The sequence below is a fragment of the Nematolebias whitei genome, chromosome 22 (assembly GCF_014905685.2).
Source record: "Nematolebias whitei isolate Nwh7 chromosome 22, NemWhi1, whole genome shotgun sequence".
Lineage (NCBI taxonomy): Eukaryota > Metazoa > Chordata > Actinopteri > Cyprinodontiformes > Rivulidae > Nematolebias > Nematolebias whitei.
This window is the reverse complement of record NC_056519.1, coordinates 21,039,992-21,063,703: the sequence shown is the minus strand read 5'-3', so window position 1 is coordinate 21,063,703 and position 23,712 is coordinate 21,039,992. Positions and strand designations below refer to the sequence as shown.

The following is a 23,712-nucleotide window of genomic DNA, read 5'->3' as shown; positions in this document are numbered from 1 at the left end:
ATATATATATATATATATATATATATATATATATATATATCATGGCTCCTTAGTATGTATCTCAGTTTTGACTCACTAGTCTTGTAAATGTATAAATAAACACGGTAAACTAGAAAAAAAAAAGTTAGTTTTGAACAGAAAAAAAAAAAAAAACAAGCTAGCTAGCCCGAAATAGCGACTTCCTTCCATCATAAAAAAGAGAAAGAATGCACGAAGTAATGGTGGAAATGGAAGTGTTCATGTGTCTAAAATAAGAAAAACTGCAATAAATAAATAATATTACTTAAAAGTTAACTTTAAAAAAATATTGAAAAATGCCAGAAAAAAAAAGTTCCTCCCTCTGGGTGGTTGTAGGTCGTTTCCCCCTCCCTCTAAATATGTTTTTTCAACCCCACCTCGACTCTCACATCCACACTCTAGTTAAAGAGGTCGTTTTGACATTTTTCATTTTTTTCTTGTTCTTTTTTAAAAATTTATTCTCTTTTTTAATGGGGGGAGGGGGACTTACCCTAGCAGTGCTAACAGGGGGAGCAGATAGACCCTAGTACTAAGATCAGTACGGTTTGCTGTCATTCTTGGATCGCTTCAGCTGCACTTTCAGACGCTTCATGCCGATCTGGAAGCCGTTCATGGCCTGGATGGCAGCCTGTGCTGACACGGGATTGTCATAGCTGACGAAGCCTGCGAAGAAACGGGAGGAAATTTGATAAATGTTGGGAAACGTGATTAACCGACCGCATACTAAGCTGAATGAAAACAGAAGAACATTTCTATTGCACAGTATAAAAACACTTATTTAGACATAAATGTCTGACATAGTGATGGATTGTGTTCAATAGCCTTCAAATCCAAAAAAAGTGAAAGCAAACAATAATCAATAAATTACATTTTATCCTATGATCACTGCAGATAAACGTACTGAATGGACGCCCATGAAAAAAGAGCTTTCTTTTATTTCAAACTTACTGAAAAATAAGTTTCTGGTGAGTTAAACATCTCATCTTACAAACAACATACCTCAACTTTAGGCCTCCTTCATGATGGAGGACAACCCAGTTAAGCTCACAATGACCTACGCAACCCATTATAAACGTATCGTGGTAAATTTGGCAAACCTTGTATTGCGATGGCACTGCTACATGCCAATTTATACCACCAAAATGAACTGTATGTTATTTTGTTCATGCTCAAAACTATAATGAATGTGTCTTACTACACACAAATGAAAAGTAGTTTAGTTAAAAGCTATTGCATATCTGCATGCCTCTAGTATGAAAAGAAATGATTTATTTTTCTAAAATGGTATGGACATAGTATAGTAGTCGGTACCCTTAAAGAGACCATTAATCCTTACGTTAGAGTTATGTTTCAAACTAAAGGTTAACTTAAGGTTCTCATCATCCAGTCAGCCTATTTAAAGGGAACAGATATATGTTTATGTTGTTTGGTATTATTTTGTACACCATACTGAAGGACTAAAGAAAAGAAAGACCAGACCTGTCTGAAGAGCTCCGATAGATTATAAATGTAGTTAAATGTGAAGGCTACAAGACCATCTACAAACATCTTTGATATATGTACTGTATATATAAGTATTAAGTTTATGGGCTTGTAGACAATGTCCCAGTACGTGGACGCAAGAGGACATGCAGCCCATGCTTGATCAAAAATAGTGTGAATGGTGAAAAAAGAGCCAAGAAAACCGTTCAAAAGCAATCTAGATGAACTCCATGTTACGTTTCTGATCGTACGATTTGTTGGGAAGAAGACCAAGAAGAGCTCCACTACTGACACAAAAACCAAACCTGTACCTTTCTGACTCCTATGGAAGGAAAAATTAAGCTTAAAAAAAGTAATAAAAAAAAAGGACCACGCCTACTGTAAATATGAATGGTTTTTTTTCTTTTTTTACTGACTAGACTTCATGAAGAAAACGAGAAGCTCTGAATGGAGATCAGCTTAATGTGAGACAGCAGTGTTTGCCAGCCGCTGGAGGGAAGACTGCGATGAAGTGAAGACTCAAAGCAATCTGCTGGCTCCTTGTGTAAAAGACGTTATTAACTGACTTTTTATGTATGTGAATGTTTCTGTTCAGTGCCTTGAGATGACTTATGCTGTGACTTGGCGCTATATAAATAAAATGGATAGAATTTTGCTTTTAACGCGGGGGAACACAAGACTACCATGGAGTGAAACAGGCAGCGTCAGAACGCTCAGCCTCAGTTGCAGGTCAGGGGTCTTTCAACATAATGACAATCCAAAACTTAGAACTTAAAAACACTGCAGAGTGGTTGAGAAAAAAACTCAGCTCAGACGCAGCAAACCATGAGAAAGCTCATTTTAGTATTTGTTTCCCGATCTGGGAGCTCATCGTACCGAAGCACTTGCTAAGGTTTGTCTGTTTGTCGATGAAGACTTTGGCAGAGACCACGTTTCCGAAAGGCATGAACATCTGCAGCAAGTCCTGGTCTCCAAACTCTTGGGGCAGGTGGTAGATGAAGAGGTTGGCACCTTCGGGACCTGGTGGGGATGACATGCAACATGTGATATACGTACGGTCGGAGCGAGCTCTTAGTTTAAGCAGAACGGCAGGAGACAGAGCGATACGTTGGAGAGAGCGCCGTGCTGTCGTCATAGGAACGGCGCTCGAGCACACCGCTTAGCACAATGTCTGATGACCTTGGGTTGCCGCTGCTTTTAAACAACATACAAATTCAGAAGAGATGAAAGCATTTGGTTTTCATTTATTAATCATATTTTGCCTCGATACAAACAAAAGACCTTTCCCGTGCTGTTGCTTTTAATTCCTTCTTTCAGCTGCACGTTGTCCCTCTTAAGAGGGGTCACAGGTTGCCTCTCCACCCTCTCCCTCTCACACATTGGGATAATCACGGCGGGTCACATCTCTTAGAATCGTCTCGTAGGCTCTCCACAGTTAAATAAAGCTGCGAGGGAGGACGATATCTGGCACGACTTTGTTTCTCTGGAGGGGTTTGAACTCATGGCTGGACTGTCAAAAAGAGAAACACAGAGCTTCTTTACAAATGTCTGCGGTGCTTGAAGCAGAGACGAGAGGAGCACAACAGAAAGCGTGCAGCTGTGTTTGTTTTACGAGACATTTCATCATCTGATTTGTATTCAGCGCCGCCGTCTAAAGGTTTTGGGTAAATTTAACGGCAACTGTCAGCTTGTGTGTGCAGGTAGCACGTTGCAGCGGCACCCATATTCAAACAGACTTTTAGTTTTCTCTTCTGCACATTTTGATGAAATGTTCAGATGCTTGGATCAATTAAATATAAATACGTAAAGACTTTTAATAACACTGACTTTTTAACTTTAGCTGTTTTTTTTTATAAAATAGCAAAAAATGTGCACTTCCCTATTTTTATTTTACCTTGCTTTCATAAAACAATCTTGTTTTGTTTACCGTTTCTTTTTAACGTACGTTTTTATATTTTTGTGTCAACTATTGCGTTGTATTTTACAAATTTAAATGTCAATAAATTGGTTAAAAATACATTTGGTTCATCTTTATTAAGTAAACGGTAAAATGCATTTCAATACCTTTTTGCTAATCAGATATTTTCCTCTGAACGTTGCATTTTTGACTAGTTTGGTCATTTATATGTTTAAATTTAATGTTTTCTTTGACCACATAATGTATTTTTGGGACTGACTGGGAGAAACCCAGACAGCTAAACTAATTCTATCACGAAACAAACCTCGTTTTTAAGATAACAGCAAGTTATCTCGAGTTAATAGCATTACAAATATTACGACTACACATTATAACCTTCAAGATCATAGATAATAAAATATCTTCACAAAAACTCATGGTTAAACAGTTCTAAACAAGTCCTCTCTTGACTTCTGTAGATTTTTTTTTTTTTTTTTTTTTTGCAAATCAAAGTTGTTTTTTTTTGTAATTTAATTTTTTTTAGCCATTATATTAAATTTTGACATTGAGTGGACAAAAAGAAAGTGGACAAATTAAAAGCCAAACAATTTCCTTTCACTAAAACAACTTGTTTTATGAAGCGGTTAAGACTTGTGACTACTTTAAAAAGAAATAAATAGAAAACATTTTAATTACCAGCATATGGTTCTGTTTTTCCCCCTAAGTCACTATGCTGATAATAAAAATATCATCATTTTCAGACTACAAGTCGCTATTCTTTTCACACGCATTGAACCCCGCGGCTTATACAATGAAGCGGTTAATTTATGGATTTTTTTTTTTGACGGACTAATGAGCTTCCTGCCGCCAAAACATTTAGCCTTGTCGCACTCGGACGCTCACAGAGCTGCCCAATACTCGTCTCTCTTCTTGAGGGGTGAGCTCAATGAGACTACAGTACCTGAATAAATAAAGGTTTAAAAAAAAAATCTGACCAGTGAAATTACCGAACAGGTCACGGTGGACCAATGAAATGGGGAGGAGAGGTCAATGAGATAGCGATCAATGACTTCCTATAAATACTGTACGTATTTGTGTATGTTACCGGTACGTATTTAATTAAAACTTTTTTAAAAAGTGTGTAAATATCTCATGTCACAACATGGACACCCATAGCTTATAGACAAGCATGGCTTGTATATATGTACAAAATTATTATTATTTTAAATTTGGTGGGCGTGGCTTATATGCGGGTGCTCTCAATAGTCCGGGAATTACGGCATGCCATTTTAACTTGTTATTACAAGTCTTTACCAGTGTTGATGCTTGGTTTCAGTTCGAATGTCTCCTGCTGTCATTCTGCAGAACTATAGGAATCATTGAAAACATGTTTGGGAGGAAAGGCCTGCGTGTAACTCCCACTGAACCAGACCGGTGTGCGGACATTCAGTCCCAGGCTACTGACCCTCTTTTTGACTGCCGGCGGCCCCTTGCTGTTGGAGCAGGGACTGGCTGTAGAGGGTGGGCAGTGCAGCGGCAGCGTACTGCTGGATTCCTGAGTAAGCCTGCGTCAGCGCGTCCATGGTGCCCGCCGTTCCGTTAGTGAGCCCTGCACCACCCAGGCCTCCGTTTAGAGCCGCCATACCTGAGAGCATTTGAGCAACTTTACATAAAACCCAACAATAAAGAAAGAAGAATGCACTTACTCATTAGCGCTCCCACTGAAGGTTGTGTTTTATCCACACATACATACACAAACACACAGTAACGGTCACACGGACTGTCAGAGACGTGTCGTGACGAACACTAAGAACACATCGACGTTGTGTCGAAACCCACGTGAGACAACAGGCAACACGTCAGAGTACAGGACACACAAAGTAAAGTTTACAATCAAAGTGTTGTATGAGTTTAGCTGATGACAGCCAGAGCTGCACAGAGATCTGAGAAAAGAAGCACACAGCAAACACAAAAGCCCCGTTTACATTACACCAGATATTTCTTTCTCAGCAAAAAAAAAATGTCCACACATTTGAACAAATTTACAAAAATACCTATGCCACACCACTAGGTGGCGATAACTTTCACATTAATGACATCAAAATACAGAGAAAGAATGCTCTTAAGATGGCTAAAACTTTCCCAAACTAATTTTAGCTTCTTTTTTTATATATATGACAGCATCTTTCTCAGGTTTTATTAATTTCAGCACAGAGTTTATTAGCAATACGATTATTTTAAAACGATAAAGATGTAAAATCGGTAAAATCGGCTCAATTGCTTTTTTAATTTGTAGGGAACAAAGTGACACTTAGCATAAGGAAAATAGGCTTTTGCAATTATCCAGCCTACATGAAGACAACAAAAGTAACGTTTTGGAAATGTTTTTTATAAAATCTCAGATTAGCGCACTAAAAGGTGTTTGCGTGTGGACGGAGAGTAAAAACTCATCAGAAGAAAAACATCCGGAGTAGTGTTAATTGGGCCAAATTTAGAGACAACGTCTTCGTTTACAAAACAGAAATAACATTTAAACAACCATGATGAGGACCTAACATTTATAACACCTAAACATGTATATATATATTTTTTTTTTTTACAGTTTACTGCATTTATCTCTAAACAAATCCATGTATGGAATGCCATTCACGTCAATATTAAATAAATAATACTACTAAAATAGATATCGCAATACAATGATTAATGACCCAAAAATTAATTTACTAAATAAATAAATAAAATAAGCAAATATAAATATGAGCTGGTACCGGAACATAATAAATATAGCAATTGACGTATTTATATGCCCTCTTTAGATTACTTTTACTTCCTAATACAATGTTCTTTTTAGTTATTTTTAAAATGAAATTTACCTAAAAAACAAAAACTACTTTGGCATTTAGACGTCCTTACAAACATGTTTTTTTTATTTTTTTATTTGATTCTGTTAAATGTGTTTTCTGTGTATACTGTATTTGATTGTTGGACATTTTTTTTACAAAAACATTTAATATTGTTTTAAATGGCATTCCATACATGAGGAAACGTGATAATCCACATTTATAAACTATCTGGTAAAAATGCCAAACAGGACACAGAAGGACAACAATAATTAATGGACTATGGAAAGATTACTTATAAAAGCTATCACTTTACAAAACACTAAACTGCTTATATTAAAAATTACCCCGTCTGAATACAATATTATATTTATATTATATACAATCAGTATGAGTGCTAGAATCCTTGTCAATATTTTTAAAGTCTTGCTGTTCTTGTTAAAAGTATAAATAAAGGATTTGGTGCTTGGATTATTGAGCAACTTTTCTTTCCATCCCTAATTTAATTTGTCACCAGAGGAACCGTTTCCTTATTTTGCATTAGATTTGAAAGTATTTGTATTTTAGTCCAAGAATTTGAGCAGTAATTACAGTGATAGCCTGACTTATTAGGCACTAAAGCATCTTATCTCATATTTCTTTCGCACTGGCAGCCACATTTACTTTCAGGCACAAGCAAGCTAATATATATGAAAAACTTTGTTTTTTTTTTGACTATGTAAATTCAGGACAGCAAGCTGTGATTATTTGTGCTTTTCCCATCTATGACGTCTTTCTTTAAGAGTGAAGGCGGCGTGTGGAGGAAGCGAGGTGGGAGTTTAAAACGTGAAAGAACGCAGCAGTAACACTCATTAGCTGCTTGTAACAGCTTAATATCACGGCGGAGGGCAACATGTCTGAGGAGGTCTGACACGGGCTCGGCGTCCTGTCGCCTCACCGTCAGCCACAGTGAAATAAATTATCACCACAGCGCTCTGGATTATAGGTCACTCATTTATTCAGGAATAATTGCACCGGTGACCTTTGCGATTCAATTAAGGCCTGGATGTGCTTAAATGAGGGCGGTTGGCGGCGGTGTGTGGAAGGATGAGGAAGGGGCACAAAGAGGAGCGTGGGGTTAGCGGGGTACGGAATGGGATGCATAACGGAAGCGACAAGTTCGCTTTAAAAGGACAAACATGTGCGCGCGTACGTGCACATAGTCTGTGTTTTTGCGCTTGCATGCGCTTGGGTGGAGGCGTGTATGATTTACAGGGCGGATACAGCGACTCCAGCCGAGGAGCGGTAAAGGTCAGAGGAGAATAATGTGGTAGAAGAGGCCGGTAGTACAGGATCTCCACTGTCATAACAGCTCTGATTAAGATCCCAGCCTTGTCTCCTCGGAGGTCAGAGGCAGGACATACACCACACGGCTCAATAGATGTTGGCAGACCACACAGACTGTGTGGTGGACAATGTGCACAAATGGATGAAAATATGTATCTGCTTCTGATTCAACCACATGTTCAGAGTAACTTTGATAAACTCTTAATATACAGTTTGAAAGTCTCGTTCTGAAAAGAGCTTAAGCTCTTAAACATACGGCCTGAATCAACAGTGTGAAGAAGAGTGGGCTGAACTTAATACTTGTATGAGATTTTCATTTCAAGCAGTGACTACCAGTACATCAAGTAGGCTCATGAACACGCCGCCTGTGTTTGGGCTTAAGTTTCGTTTCAGTACAAATAAAAGTCATATAGAGTAACGCTCTTTGTTGCAAGATTTATTTACCGAAACTGAAGAGTTTGTATGTAAAAAAGAATGATGTACTGTATACGTTGTGTTTTATGTACCAAGAGTTCAGATTTTTAGTTTCTAGTTGTTTTGTTTTTGGCTCTAACAAACTTGTAATTGTACAACACCAGCTTTTAATGTTGAGAAATACAAGATTGACAGAAGTACCAAATAATATAAAGTCATTTACTAGAATTTTTTTTATTTATTTAAAAAAAACCATAAAATTGGCCCTTTTTAAGTTTTGGCAACCGACAAAAGACAATGACACAACATAGACGCCATTTAACACAAACAACACATTCCCACACTGTGGAAGTTGTGTGAGACGACGAGCAGCAGTTGACTCCGCTGGAACGACACATCAGCACGCTTACAGCAAGCATAACCCAGGGCACAACCAGGAAGCAGATGGAGAGATGGATGGAGGGATGAATGAATGAATAAAATATATGACCAGATGAATGACTAAAGAAGCTGCTACAATTAAAAAATAAAATTGTCTTTGAGTAAACTTGAGATGCAGAGAGACAACAGAGAGAACCAAATAGTGTCAACTTTAGTTGGTTGTTTAGTGAAATATGTGAACATTTTAAAGTTATTAATAAGAAACTTGGACAAATAAATAATAATAAACTTGTTTTGTTATTCATTTTTCTATCAAATCTACATGACAAATTGGTTTCAGTGCATTCAAATTGAGTTTCTGTGCAAAAATGAACAAGTGCTAACCAAATTTGTCACTTCAAAATTAGAAAAAATCTGGTGAAAAAAGAAGAAAAAGTGGGACCAAAGCGTCTGCCTTGTGGAACTCCGTCTCTCTGCTCTGACTCAGATGGTGATGTTGGTGTCATGGCTGAAGGTGGAGATGTTGATGGCAGGGTGAATACTCACTGTTGATGCTACCTGCTAGTGCATTAATGTTGTTCAGACCAACAGTTGCGCCCGCCAGGCCCTGCAGGGTGCCCAGAGAGGTCAGAGAGTTCATAGCGCCGGCATTGGAGCTGGCTGTGGTGCCTGCTGCTGGAGAAAGAGGAGGAGGAGGAGGAGGGGGAAGGTTTGAATGAGGGATGGAGAGACAAAACAAAGAGGTAAGAAAGGAGGTGCAGAAGCAGACAAAGGAATATAGAGGTTATACAAAACGTTCAAGTCACAACTTCTGCTTTTGACTTTTTGTAAAGTTTGAGACTTCAGGTGCTACATGTAGTGATTCAGCATCACTAACTTCACATACATTTTATGACATGTTAACATTATTACCGCAAAGAAGTGTGGAACGCCGGCTGCCTACTTAAATACAGCTCATTTTAAAGGTGTTCGTGTCCTTCAAAGGCTTTTTGAATGCACTGATTGCACAATATAGATAACAAATAGAGAGAAGTATATTGTATTTTAAAAGTAAAAAGGGGAGATAAAAGTCCTCTCTTTTTGCCAGTAGTAATGTATTTATACCCTCTCTGCACCGAAGGCATAAATAAACACCCAACTTCAAATTTTATTGAAGAACAATTTCTGTTAATCAAGACTGAGCTGCCAGCTGTGTGCAGAGGTAGAACTGATCAATGCTACTTTTTTTCTTCCTTGCCTGATTTGATGCTTAAGTCAACCTAACAAAGTAAAAAATAAAAATAAAAAAGGCAAATACATTTATTTACAGGAATGATCTCTGGAAACATACTTTTTTTTTTCCCTCAATGTTTTTTTGGGCAAATAAACAACTGGATTCAGAATCCTTAAATTTCAGAGAGAACAGGGACTATTGTCATGTACGCGAATGGTCAAACCGCAGCAGCAAAGCTACGATTTCACTCAAAAAAAAATGTGTCATGTAAACACGGCCTTAGATTCCTTCTGGATACCTTAATATGTTTTATGAAAATACGGAAGTGGCAAGGGGGGGTGAAGCCAACCCTCACCTGCTGCACCTTTGTGCCGTGAAGCGAAGTAGTAACAGAGATGAAACATCTACATGTGAAAAGGTAAAGCTGGATTTGAAGCTCAATGATGTGATGAAGTGATGACATACGGGCCGTGCTAAGCACATACTTTCTCTGTATTTTGAGGTCAATGTCAACTTTTTTGGCCATGCATGGGTATTTCAGCATTCTGTTAGAAATCTTTCTTTTTAAGTACAAGTAGTGTAGACAAACCTTCCAGTACTGTAGTTTGCATGGCATTTCTTATAAATGTTACTCTACACGTGTTCTGAGGTGTACAAGCCTTGAGAGCTAAATGTATGACTGTTCTAAATCTATAAGCTAGCTTACGGTTAAAAAATACAATATTGCATACAGTACATGTAGTTTTCTACATTTTCTTGACAATTTGAACATTAAAATGGTCACTAATGATTTTGTTAAAACAAGCTAATATGGCCTCTTCTTGTAGACCTCTTTGTGTATACGTCGAGCCAGTCTGGATGCAAAAATGGGACTTCTCAGATAAGAAGGTGTAAAGTAAAAGTAGAACAAACTCTTGTCAGTGGCACGATACTACAACAGAGCATCATATGATTGGAACTAATACTGATGCTTGAAACCATTACAAGTAGCACCAATCATTGTTTGGCCATTTAAAATAAAATGCTACAACCTTGTAAACCTGAGTGGCGGTAAAAGCAGAAGTTTGCAGTTTATTATAATTATAAAAAAAAAAAAAAAAAAAAAACTTCAGTTATTTATTTTTTACACATCAAAACAGGAATATAGCAACAAGCTACAATATCGACAAAAAACTCTAGGAGGAAACATTTAATTTTAAAATCCTTTGGAATTACTCGTCTACGATGAAGTTATATCACATTTCTTTGAGCACAGTTTAAATGTATAAGAATCACGATGAGGACGAACAAAATGGATACAAGGAAAAACGAAAAATCACAATGACGTGAAAACACTGAACTATGTCCGTGACGGTGGGTGACATGGTGCATAGAGCGTGTGCCCTTGTTTTTATTTTTTAACACACAAACAACAACAACAAAACTTATTCTATTCATTTACCCTTCATCTCATCAAAGCGTTGCCCACAAAGCAGGATTGCCGCTGAATATTTTAAGAGATGGCGTGACAAAGGAAGCATTATGTCAGCACACGGTGCAAAAACAAAGACGCTGGCCTGTTTCCATGCAGAACCGTCTATATTTATCAAACTGGAGTGACGCTTTCGGTTTCATTGACACATGCAGTATAGCACCACTCATTCACACCGAGGAGCTCGACCCGAGTGAGTACGATTCAAGGTTGGACTGACATTTAGAGGAAGAAAAGAGGCTGGGATGAAAGGGAGCGAAGTAGGAGGTGAGACAAGACAAGAACGGCCATTCGAAGTGGGATGGAGCGGCGCTGGCGTTGAGGAGGAGGAGTGTGCTGACGGGGGGGAGGGGGTGGTGTTTTTTTTTCATATTCATGCTCTGCCGAGAGTGTGCTGCTGGAGCGAGGCCGAGCCGACATGAGGGATGGGAGGGGGAAGAGAATGATGGAGCAGAAACAGGAAGCTTGTCAAGAAGAGGGCAGCAGCGGGAGATGAGGGCAACGAGGAGGAGGGAGACGGGATGGAGCGACGAGCGGAGGGGAACCTAAAGGTGGTGGTGTTTAACCGGAGCCAGGTCCAACATCAACCTGGTGGTTTTTCAACTTAAAGCTGTGAGCAGGACATGGCCGACACACACAAAGGTGCAGGTGGAGCCCGTCGGCCAAGACGCAGACGACCGCGCTGCTTTACGTTGGCCTTAGGCACAGAGAAACGCTGAAAACAGAGAACACACCTGGACCTGACGGAAACATCAAGCACACACTCATGCACACGCATATACAAAGCGTGTAGTATGTGATGGCGTGGGTCACGTGATGAGGAAACGAAACACACAGGGAGGCGGCGGCTCGCTGCAACCATCGAGGTGTGATAAGACGCTGGAGACACACACCATGGCAACACGGAGATCGGAACAATGACGTTTCGGTGACGACTTGACGGTGATCCGCTGGGATCGTGGGGTGACAACGATGGAAATGGTAACGATGGAGAGCGGAGGCAGGCGTCGGACCCCCCGGCTTTACCTGGGCTGGCCAGCGCTCCCAGGGAGGCGGCGTTGGACGACAGGGGGTTTGCGGTGGAGGGGCTGGCCGAGTTTTGGGCTGCCGCCGCCGCCGCCGCTAAAGTGGCCAAGTTCTGCAACTGCAGAGCACTCATACCTGGAGAGAGGAGCCAGAGAGGGTGGTGTCAAAGCTGGGGGGAGCGGCTGGGTCTCCTGGCTGGACCGGTACAGCACAGAACTACGTGAGCAGGAATACCAATGAAGAGCGCGGCTTTCCTTCACGTGTAAACCTGGAAATAATCCTGCAGGCTGCTTCTCGTTTTATTTTATTTTTTAATCTTCAGACAACTTAAAAAAAAAAAATCTCAGCAAAAATAAGGAGTCTGTAGAGTGTGAAGGTAAACACCGCAGCAGCTGAGTTCACTAATAAGTCCCAAACGGGCCTGAATGAGTAAGAGCAGCTGTTGTAGTGTTTAGTCGTGGTGCGTTTCTCCGAGGCAGAGCTGCTCAGGAGGCAGACATAATCACAGTGATTTAGTTCAACTTAAGTTCGTCTCTTTCAGCAGCGTCAGAGTAACGCCCAGCGGAGAGGCCTCAGAAACTACCAACCATCCTGGAACAGTCCAGCCTTTATAACGTTTTAAAACACGACCTAGAGCCCTTTAGCTCACTTAGCTTGTCCATGCAACGGTAAAGATGTCCGTTAAATCAAGGCCTTTATATTAGTGGGTCGAGACTGGAGCCTGACTCTTTGAAAAACAGTTTGAACACCTTCAGTTTGAGGTCAGACAAAGATCGTTGGATTTTCATCTAACAAGCACGTTTAATGCTTCTTGTTGTCGATGGTGATAATCCCTGCACATAAACAAAACTATTTTCAGAAAAAAAAATCCTTGACGTACCCGTGAGGCATTTAAAGTGACAGATTAGCAGAAACGCAATACAATATTTGAAGCTTTCTTTGAGTACTGAAGTGTTAAATTGAATTCGGCCTGTCACGATAACCAATTTTGCTGGGCGATTAATTGTCTCAGAAATTATTGCGATAAACGATAATATTGTTTGAAATTTGCCAATAATTAGAAATTGTCAAATTTAAGAAGAAATGTTGGTAAATTTTTATGTGTAGTATCTTTTTTCCCCATTGGATGGCAGTATAAGACTGTTTGAACCGAAAGATGGATAGTGAGGGAGCGAGGAGCGTGTCTCTTTAAGAAAAATGGGAGGGAGGCCCCTTGATGTGACATGGACCGTCTCGCCTTCCTGTTTTTCGGTTCTCAAAATGGTGGACACTCGGTGTGGTTTGAGCACTTCAGCATTTTTCACACAAAGCTTTTAATTAAAAAAATCAGTAAACAAGTTCTCAGCTTCTTTTTGTAGAGAAAAACAACTTTTTACACGAAGGCACGGGTTTCAACCGTGAATTTTGGAGCTTCGACAAGACGGAGTTTTTTTCCTGAGGTCGGCCTGTTAGCTTAGCTCGTAGCTTAGCTTCTCAGCTTAGCTGCTTTTAACGATCCAAAAACACATTTTGGATCGTTAAAACAGATTTTAAAGAGAAAGGGAGGGGTCAGTGAAGAACACCGGAGTTGAGCCAGTGTCTTCAGAAAGAGAGAGACACGAAGAAACGATAAAGCCGATAAATGAAAACGAGGTTGATAATTTTCATTGATCATGTGATTAATTGATTTATTGTTTATTGTGACAGGCCTAATTGGAATAAAATTGTTTATGTTACTTTAACATGAATACAAACTTATCTTCTACTCAGTAAAGCACACTGCATGTTTCACAGTACTGGGAGCAGATTTCATTTTAATTGAAATCTGCAATTTAGCCACTAGATGGAGCAATTTACGCATTTCTTTAATTTGGGGGTCAAATTGAGATATAATTATTAGAGTTTACATAGCTTGCATTTCATTCAAAAAAACAAAAGATTAAAACAAATACGATGTTAGTAATTTCAAAAATAAGAAAGTTACAAAACCTGCTTTAAATAAGTCACTTTTCGGTTTTCCTTGTTCACAAAATGATTTAGGAAAAAATAACGTATTTTTCATTGTAAACCAAGTTTATCTTTAAGAAATTGTATTGAGTTAGCCATTTTTTAAAATAAAAATTAAAAACGTTATTTTAAAACAAATACCCTGCAAAATAGTTATTTAAAAATATATATATTAGGGCTGGACAATAATTCGATATCGATATATATCATGATATACTTTTATTCAATAACAGTGATATGAGTTTTAAGCACATTTTCTATATTTTGATATACATTATGCTACAGCGTTTCACTGACACGTTTCTTTTTCTGTCCGGGTGCAAGTGGCCGCTTCAATTTCAACCCGAACAGAAAAAGCCATGACACAACCGATACATAAGCGTGTGGTGACGTACACCACGCACAGAGCTCAAGTCCAGAAGGAGTCAGCGGTAGCAGGCTGGGCTCCACGGTGCGTTGAGTTTTCGCTTCAAAATGAGTGCCCATGACCGACAGAAGCGAAGAGAAAGCAGATGACATCATCGATAAGAGAGGGAAGACTAATTCAGGGTGTGGAAGTGGTTCGGCTTTCTAAGATCCGATAAACTGCGAGTGTGCTGCACTGCAGCTAGCGGTGGGAACATCTAACTTGTTCCACTCGACATAATTTGCTGAGTCAGAAGATGAAGCACAATAAAAGTTTGAGCCAACGTGTCCCTGAAACATCAGCCCCAGCTGTATCAAGAGAAACACATGCAGCAAACGTTATGGTTATGTTGTTGTTTAAAGTTAAAACTAGTAATATTGCAAGTTGAGAGTTTTATGTTTATTTTTACGGTGAGTTCAAAATTCTTTGAAGGCTAAATACAAATAAAAGGTGAATATTAATTTATTTGTACAGTTTTTCTGAGGTTTTTATATTGTTTATATCGATATCAGAATTATATTGTTATCGACCAAAATTAAGAAATATATCGTGATGAAAGTTTTGGCCATATCGTCCAGCCCTAATAAATATACTTTTTTTTTTTTTTCCCATCAAAGCTACTAGATTCCCAATAAGTATTTATATTTTTAAATAATTCTCCTTAAATTAAGTTTTTAAATATGAAAAGAGTTACCACATTCACAGAATACTTTTTTGTAATCTGCAACTTTGTCACTAGGTGGTGCTAATTCTTCTGTTTGGGGCTAATTTAGGGCAAAGCGATTTATTGTTGAAAAACATGAATATTTTCCGTCCGCTCTTTATAAATCAGGCTCCAGTCTATGATGTGAAATGATTAAAACTCTTCACTGCATTTAAAGAGTCCTGCAGGCTCAAAGCTGCTCGCTCTTCATCTTCTCGCTGACATTAGCATATGGGGCCTGTGCTTAAGAATAATTAACGACTGCACGCCAACACCTAAACGTCAGAGAAGCAGAGGCTATAAAACACTGCCTGTGAGCACAACCCCGACCGCTCCCCTTCCTGCTGCGGACGTGTGTGTGGCACGTCCCGAGAAATACGTGAAAAATCCCAAGACAGAATTTAAGAACGTGAGCAGAACTTTCCGAAGTGAGGCTTCGTCCGCCTCGCTCGCGAGCTTGTTAAAGCTGAAAGGGTGGCACATGTGAGGTGTCGTATATACAGTGTGGGTGTATATACATGAAAATACACACAGAGAAAGACAGAACAGACATGACACGGTGAAGAAGATCTGTCTTGTTAGACGCAGATATCCTTCACTCAGACAACCGGAGTGAACGATGACAACAGATGGCTGGAGTCTTCACTTGGATTCACAGCTCTGATTGGTTAATTAAATGTATAAAACAGGAGAAGAAGAAGGAGGCTGCCAGCTTTTAAACATCTGATCCTGTTCGGTGGAGTGGCTCCAGGCGTGCGCGAGCGCTGCCGAAGAGTTTCAGGGATGGAACAACAACACGTGTGACTTCTGTATCCGTCTGCGCTGCTTAGGAGCGCCGCCGCCAGAACCAATCGAGCTGTCAGGGCCATTTTCACCAATTTTCTGTCGTACATCAAAAAGCTGAAAATGGATTTCTATTCTGGCGCCAGGCAGGAATCAAAACAGCCGTCACTCTTTCTGTCAAACTGTGCCAGCACATGCTAGGAGCTGCAGCTAATTCAGGCGGGGCTTTGATTTGGTGTTTGTGGGGCGGACAAAGCAGCGAGCGAGCGAGACAACGAGACGCTTCAGTCCTGAAGGACGCTTGCACCTGTTTGTTACACCTTTAAAGAGTTTACGTGATTTCAGTGTAGTTTTGGAAACAACAGAGCTGATGTGTCTGTGAGTGAAGCGTCTGTAAAACATGGAGGCCACGCTGCTGGAGTTTGACTTCTGTCGTCTCCTCCGTGACACGCTGGTGTCTACGTTCTGTCGCTTCTCACTCATCTTCAAGAGACTGACTCGAGTCCCGGTCCTGCCCAGACTTCCTTTCCTTTTATTTTACTTCCTTCCTCTTTCTTTTTATCATTTTTCTTCCCTTTCTTTCTTCCTTCCCTCTTTTTTATCCCATCTTTTGTTTCTCTTCTTTCCTTCCTTCATCTGTATTTTTATCTTTCTTTTTCCTTCCTTCTTTCCTCTTTCTTTCTATTTTTCCTTCCTTCCTTTGTTTCACTCTTTCTATATTTTCATTCCTTCCTCTTTCTCCTTCATTTTTTTCCTTCCTCTTACTTTCTATCTTTCTTTTTCCTTCCTTCCTTTGTTTCGCTTGCTATCTTTTCCTTCTTTCCTCTTTCTTTCTATATTTTCCTTCCTTCCTCTTTATATCCTTCTTTTTCCTTCCTTCCTTCCTTCCTTCCTCTTTCTTTCTATATTTTTTCTTCCTTTCTTCGTTTCTTTCTTTTTCCTTCCTTCCTTCTTTCCTTTTTCTTTCCATTTTTCCTTCCTTCCTTCCTTTGGTTCTCTTTCTTGCTATATTTTCTTCCCTTCCTCTATCTATCCTTCTTTTTCCTTCCTCTTTCTTTCTTTTTCCTTCCTTCCTTTGTTTCTCTTCCTATCCATCTTTTCCTTCCTTCCTCTTTCTTTCTATCTTTTCCTCCCTCCCTCCTTCCTCAGTTTCCTATCTATCTATATTCCCATTTATTTTCCTTTTCTTTGCCTCTGTTGATGACCCCCCCTCCATCCCTCCATCCCTCTCTTTGCAGACGACCTTCCCCACCTCTCCTTCTTCCAGAGCAGCTCCTCACTTCTTACTTGCGTGTGTCAGAAGTGATCTCCCTCATCGGGCTCACATTCTCAGCAGCTCAGAGAACAGGAGCAGGAGGAGAAAGAAACCAGAGAGGAGTGAAGTGCAGGAGGTGGTGAGGAGAACTGGTTGGAGGGTCTTGGTTGTGCAGATGGTACGTGTGGTGGGTCATATGTGGCAGCCTGCCGTCGGCGGCGTCTAATTGAATGCTCATCGGTGTAATTGAAGCTCTGCAGCTCCTCGTGTTAAAGACGAGGACCAGATGTCATTCAGCTGTCTCTCCTCTCCTGCCAATCACCAACGCTCGCTCACTGCTCCCCCCACCAGTGCAGATGGAGGACCAACAGATTCAGACGCCCTTCGGTTCCAAACCCCAGATTCTGTTTGTCAGCGAGAGCCCGAGAGAAACGCTGAAAATGTAAAGCGCCATCGGAGAGAAAGTGGATTCTGGATTTGGTTATTCTTGTGCGAAAACGACCAAAAAAAAAAAAAAAGGGGAGAAATGCAGAGGAGAGCAGATGATGAGGAGCGAAGGAGGGTGGGATGGAGAAACGGTGACAGAAGAGGGCGGAGCGCGAGAAAAGAAATCTGTAAGAAGAAGGTTAAAAAGGAAAGACGAGACGAGCGAACCCTGGAACGTCTGGTTTAAAATATGATCCTTCTCGTCTTTCACTCAGTTGAATCAAACAGGAAGTCACAGATCCCCTTCAGGAAGTCGACAGTAGATGGTGCTACACTTCAGAGCAACACACTGCTTTGTAGCTACCCCCCCCCCCCCAACCCAATACTCCCTTATTTCTTTCTCTTTCCTCCTTTCTTGTGAATCATCCATCCCTGACAAAGCCTCGCTGCTCCCGCTACACGCCCTGGGCACAACTCTTCTCTGGCCTCATTAAAAGATCAAGACAAATCTTAGCAACAGTTAATAAATCTTCAGGGCAACGGGCTTTCTTTACTCCACCACGCGAGTTCATCTGTTATGCTCTTTGGTCGCCTTTTAGAAGTCTGTGGGAGAAACAGGAGCACAGAGAGGTGCAGCCAACAGGCCGGAGCCGCGGCACATTGAGCTTCGAGCAGCCGGAGGGCTGAGCTGTGGACTCACCGGCCATCTGCTGGATCCCGCTGAAGGCGCCCAGGTTACCGGAGGAGGCCGCCTGCTGAAGCAGCTAAACCGGGACAGAAAGAGGAAAGGGGGGGAGGGGGATGGAGAAAACAACATGAGCTGGGTGGATCCTGGAAGTTCAGCAGATGCCTCTACATCGCAGAGGAACTCGACTCGCAGCAGCTTTCTGCATCGGCGCTCGATGAGTAAATGAGCTGCTAATATAGTTTGATCTCTCCTCTAAGCGAGCGCCGTTTGTATTCCTCCATGATTCTCCCAGACAACTTGTGCATGAAAGCCCTAATCTAGCCCACTAATTACATTCCACAACAAAACAGGAATACTGATGCTGTCAAGAACTCGTCCCGCATCGACTCAAATTAACAGCAAATTAACATCTTGTTTGTATTGGAAACTTGCTCCCTTCATTCTCTGGAATACACCTAAAGTTTTGCACGCAGCTGTGATGAAGCGTCGAGACAAGTTAATTAAATAAGTAATTAGTAAAAAAAACATTTGCTTTTCTCTAATTTTCTAATAACTTAATATCCAACAAGACTAAGATTTACTCTCGCTGAGGCAAATCGAGCTGCAGGTTTTCACGCAGGAGGAAGTTTCTGGTGATCATATAGAAGCTGTGGAAGTTTGGAGCCTACAAATGCAAATCATTTGAATATTTAAAAAGAAAAAAACAAAATATTAATAATAACAAAAGGGACTTCCACAATAAAATAACTGTTCCAATCAAAATTTCAGTAAAGCTTCAGCTCAAAATATCACTCCCAAAAATGTAAAGCCATTTCTTTTAAGGATTTGGCAAAACTCCTCAAAAACGTTTCTTAAGTATCACTTGTCCTGCATGTCCAGATTAAAAATATATGTGCAAATGTAAAGATTTAATCTAAATATCAATAATTATTAATAATAAATCAATTAATCTCAATGTTACTCACTGCGTGTGCAATACTTTTTCATCCTACTTACACCGTTATATTCTACCATGTTGCTGGCCACTATTTTTCTTTAGGACCGTGTAAATGTTACCGTATTTTTCGACCTATAAGTCACAGTTTTTTGCATAATTTGCATGCCCTGCAACCTATACGCAGTAACGACATATTTATGTTTTTTTTAATCCATATTTATAAACCAATTTTTGGCTGAGATATGACAGTTTACATTCATTCCGACTGAAAATATTGAACACTACCATTTTCAGCCACTAGATGGCAGAGGAGTATGGCATGCCATTGTATCATGTAATAGGTAAAAAAAAAAAAGGCTATTAATGACACAATCGGCTTGCCATAAATGCCACCTTCGTTCTGCTCGCTGCTTGGCGCAATCATCAAATCAGCTTCATTTCGCTGCACCGCCCCGGCGAAATGCAGCTTATTTGACCATTAAAGTGCATTTATTAAGTAAAAGTTCAACTGAGACACACCTTTACGATAAAGTTGAGCAAACAAACAATTGTTTTTAGGTGGTTATCTTGTTAAATTTCAAAGAAATGCACAGCAAGTCGCCCTCTGCGCATTCATGTTTCCGCGTATCGGCTTGTTTTGAAATGCAGCTGATTTGACGTCAAAGTGCGTTTATTAAGTAAAAGTTAGACTGAAACACACCTTCACTATAATTTCGAGCAAACAAACAATTGTTTTTAAGTGTTAATCTTGTTAAATTATTGTTAAAGGCCCCCCGTGCATGCTCCCGCAGTCGCCATTTGGCAGCCGATCTATTTTTGGCACAACACCGGCCCACATTTCCAGGTTGTCAAAAGTGACGCATAATAGATGCAACATATTTATGTATTTTTCCACTTTATTAGACATATTTGGACTAATGCGACTTATGTGCGGCGGAAAATACGGTATATTTCTTTTTCACTTTTTGGTACTTTATTTTATACTGTTATTGCATGCTTTAGTATTTTCTGTTTTGTTTGTTTGTTTGTTTTTAGCGAGTCCAATGGGCTCTTCTCATCCTGAACATTTCATTGCATTGTTGACCTTGTGTTGACCTGCATATGACAAATAAACAACATCCCATACAAGTTTTGTGGAGAGAAAGATGTGTCAGTCGCTGTAAAAGGCAGGAGATTAACAAAACTAGGATTTACTTTCTGTGTCATTTTTTAACCTCACAAAACTAAAATTAAAATATTTTGTGTCACAGATTGACTTTATTTTTTTACAATAACACACACACACATAAATATACATGATACAATATCAAAAACTTGTGTTAAATGATCTGTATATTTTATGTGTTCACATGCTGATTTGGCTCTTTTTGTTTCTCCTTCATCCAACTTGAACCTGGTTTATTTATTTTAAAATTTTCGGCCATGTTTTGTTTGAGAACTCCCGTGTTCAGTCGGTTTCAGCACTTCTTTCATTTTCTGCTTTACTCATATGTAAAACCTGTTTTCTTAATCCGTAGATTCATTTCTGCATGAACACACTTGAAGGAATGAACACCCTCTTAACAGTTAGGTTCAGCAGACCCTCTCAACGATCCGTCTGAGCAAACCGAAGCGTTTAAAAGATGCTGAACGTAATGATCAGAACTGGACGGAGAGATGATCCTCATCATTCTTTACTGTTCTGCTCATCGTGACAACTTTTCTTCCCGACGCGGTTCGATTTGTTTTCTTCCGAGATGCACTACAGAATAGAAAAGAAGCTGATAGTGGAGGTGGTCTTACTGCCAGATACTGTGGAGTGAGGCCCCCCAGGCCCGTCAGGCTCCCCCAGGTGGTCGCACTGTTGAGCTGCTGCATCTGCTGCGCCAGCTGCTGCTGCAGACGCCGCTGCTCCTTGTCCTTCTGCGTGTCGGCGAACTTCACCACGATGGGGGACGAGCAGCCCTGCAGGTGCAGGAAGAGACAGAAACCAGGTGAGGAGAGCGACGCAACGTGGGAAAGAGAAAAACAAGGAAAAGGTAGAGAAGTTTAAAACAAGATTTAAAAAAAAAAAATCACTATTTTTATACATGAACATATTTTTGTAATAGCTGCTGCAGTGAAAGAAGCAAGAAAACAACCAAAGATAATACAAATATTTCATGTTCTATATGTAATAAAGGCAAATGATTAAGAAAACACACCTACAAGTGCATAAATCAGCTCACGTTTTTACACGAAACATCCAGATGAAACCAGATGTTTGCACACACTAGTACTTTGTTATTTTTCACACACATTAACTCAAACTAAACCTTTCCTGCTTCACATCAGCATTTGAGGTAACTGGAGGCACACATGCTTCATTGTGGAGCATCGTGGAAAAATAAAAAAAAATATCTACCTAGGGCTGGGCGATATGGGCCAAAATTAATATCTCGATATTTTTAAGATAAATCGCGATATACGACATATATCTCGATAAATGTTTTCTTTCCATAAAATAATAGCAAAAATATATTTCTGAGTCAAAGCTTTGTCCCAGTTGTCACACAGGCACACTTATTAACAAACAGCTGTAACTCTGCTAAATGTATAAAAATGAACTATTTACAAATATTAAATAATATTCCTCTTCAGCTGCGCCGCCTTCATGACGTTAGTAAGCGTGTGTGAAGCAGCAGTGAGGGAGAAGGAGGGGCCACGTGGAGTTGGCGGCGCAGACGGGCAGAAAAAGAACTATTGTGAATGGATTTTAAAGTCTTACAGTGAGAAATAGTGCCACATATAGAGATGCGCCGATCCGATACCAATATTGGTATCTGTACGATATCGGAAAAACTTCCAGATAGGATATCAGTGACGATGTGACCGATCCATGACTGGGCAGATCTATTCACTCTAATTCTATGCTTTGTGCTCTGAGTGAGAAACAGGTCCAAATTACAAGATTTAGCCATTTTTGTTAATTCAGCACGGTTTTTCTGTATCAGATCGATATCGGCCGATACCAAAAGCAGTGTGTATCGGTATCGGATCGGGCGATAACAAAGCAGAGTGTATCGGATCAGAAGTAAAAAAGTGGATCAGTGCATCTCTAGCCACATATAAAGCAGTGGCTTATATCGCTAAAGTCAGGGTTCTCAGTAGCTAACAAGATGGCTAACTTTAGCCGTCTTGTTCCACAGTTGAGACTGGGACCGTGTCTTTAGCGATACGATAAGCTGCAGATGTATTAATGTTGCGCTGCTTCTCACTGTTCCTCTAATAAGGCACAGCACGGCTAAATGAGTTCTGACATGTGGTTTGTTTCAGGGAAGGAGGCTGAAGTCAGTTGGAGCTGCAGCTTCACGCTTCATATTCCACTTAGCGCCGTTTTAAATGGTGAAAAAGAGTCGTAGTGCCGACCTTTTGTCAGGACTTGTTTTCGGTATTATCTACAGAAAACATTTTCCTGCTGTTCATCTGACAGTTTTAATCCAAACCATCTCCAAATAACAGCCATCATTTTCTTTTTGCTCAGCAGTTAAGCTACTCTTCGATATCCTGTCCTGTGTTTACTTGTGCCAAGCTACCGCCCACCTGGAGAAGCAGGAAGCGGGGGGAGCACGCGCATGCGAGGGGCAGTGTTTGTATTCAGCGAGGGAGAAGGAGGGGCTGCGTGAAGTTAGAGGCACAGACAGCAGAAAAAGAACTACACAGATTTTCAAGTCTAATAAAACTCAACGGTTGTGATAGAACTATTTAACCATCGTAAATTGAAAAAAACTCATGATACATGGAGAATATCTGATATATCACCCAGCCCTATATCTACCAGGATAAACACTAGATTTTAGAGACATGTTCTGCGGTCTGATGAAACTAAGATGAACGATGAACATGTTTGGCCAGAATGACCACCGTTACATCTGGAGGAAAAAAGGAAGAAGCTTGCACCATCCCGGCTGTGAAGTACGGCGGTGGCTGCATCATGTTGTGGGGGGTGTTTGGCTGCAGGAGAGACTGCAATGCACATCACAAATTCACGAAGGAATAACATTATGTGGAAATATTCAAGCACCATCTCAATACATTAGCCAGGACGTTAAAGCTTGGACACAAATGGGTCTTCAGATGGACCACTCCCAGCATGCTGCTACATTAGTGACCAAGTGACCGAAAGACAACAAAGTCAGTGTTTGGGAGTGGCCATCACAAAATTCTGATCCGTTTCATACAAAACTTGTGGACAGAACCCGACCAGTTCTGTCAGTCAGTAGGGAGCACAAGCCATTGTATCACTGGTACCAGTCCCAAACCCAGGTAAATGGTGAAGGTCAGGTCAGGAAGGGCATTGGGCGTAAAACACTTTTGCCAAAACAAACAGGCAAGTTCATCCAAGAAATACAAATACTATGAAAATGTATGCAATGTTTCTCCTACCATTATTGAAGGAGGGCGCCCCGCCTAACAAATCCTCCACACAGCTCAACCACTTC

General features: G+C 40.3%; 1 protein-coding gene across 3 annotated transcripts; it reads right to left on the bottom strand.

Annotated features, from left to right (window-relative positions):
* Positions 1 to 297: 297 nt before the first annotated feature.
* Positions 298 to 21,171, bottom strand: LOC119428532 (CUGBP Elav-like family member 2). Of its 3 annotated transcripts, none has more exons than XM_037696214.1 (7): positions 21,035 to 21,171; positions 18,328 to 18,391; positions 12,069 to 12,203; positions 8,917 to 9,033; positions 4,863 to 5,060; positions 2,377 to 2,520; positions 298 to 681 (listed from the first exon to the last, which is right to left on the bottom strand). In XM_037696214.1, the coding sequence occupies exons 1-7, from the start codon at positions 21,107 to 21,109 to the stop codon at positions 554 to 556; spliced, it is 861 nt and encodes a 286-aa protein (XP_037552142.1). In that variant the 5' UTR covers positions 21,110 to 21,171; the 3' UTR covers positions 298 to 553. The 3 variants fall into 3 exon arrangements, with proteins under 3 accessions (XP_037552142.1, XP_037552143.1, XP_037552141.1); XM_037696215.1 differs by having other exon boundaries at positions 4,863 to 5,042; XM_037696213.1 differs by lacking the exon at positions 12,069 to 12,203 and having other exon boundaries at positions 4,863 to 5,042; positions 8,905 to 9,030.
* Between the last annotated feature and the right edge of the window lie 2,541 nt (positions 21,172 to 23,712).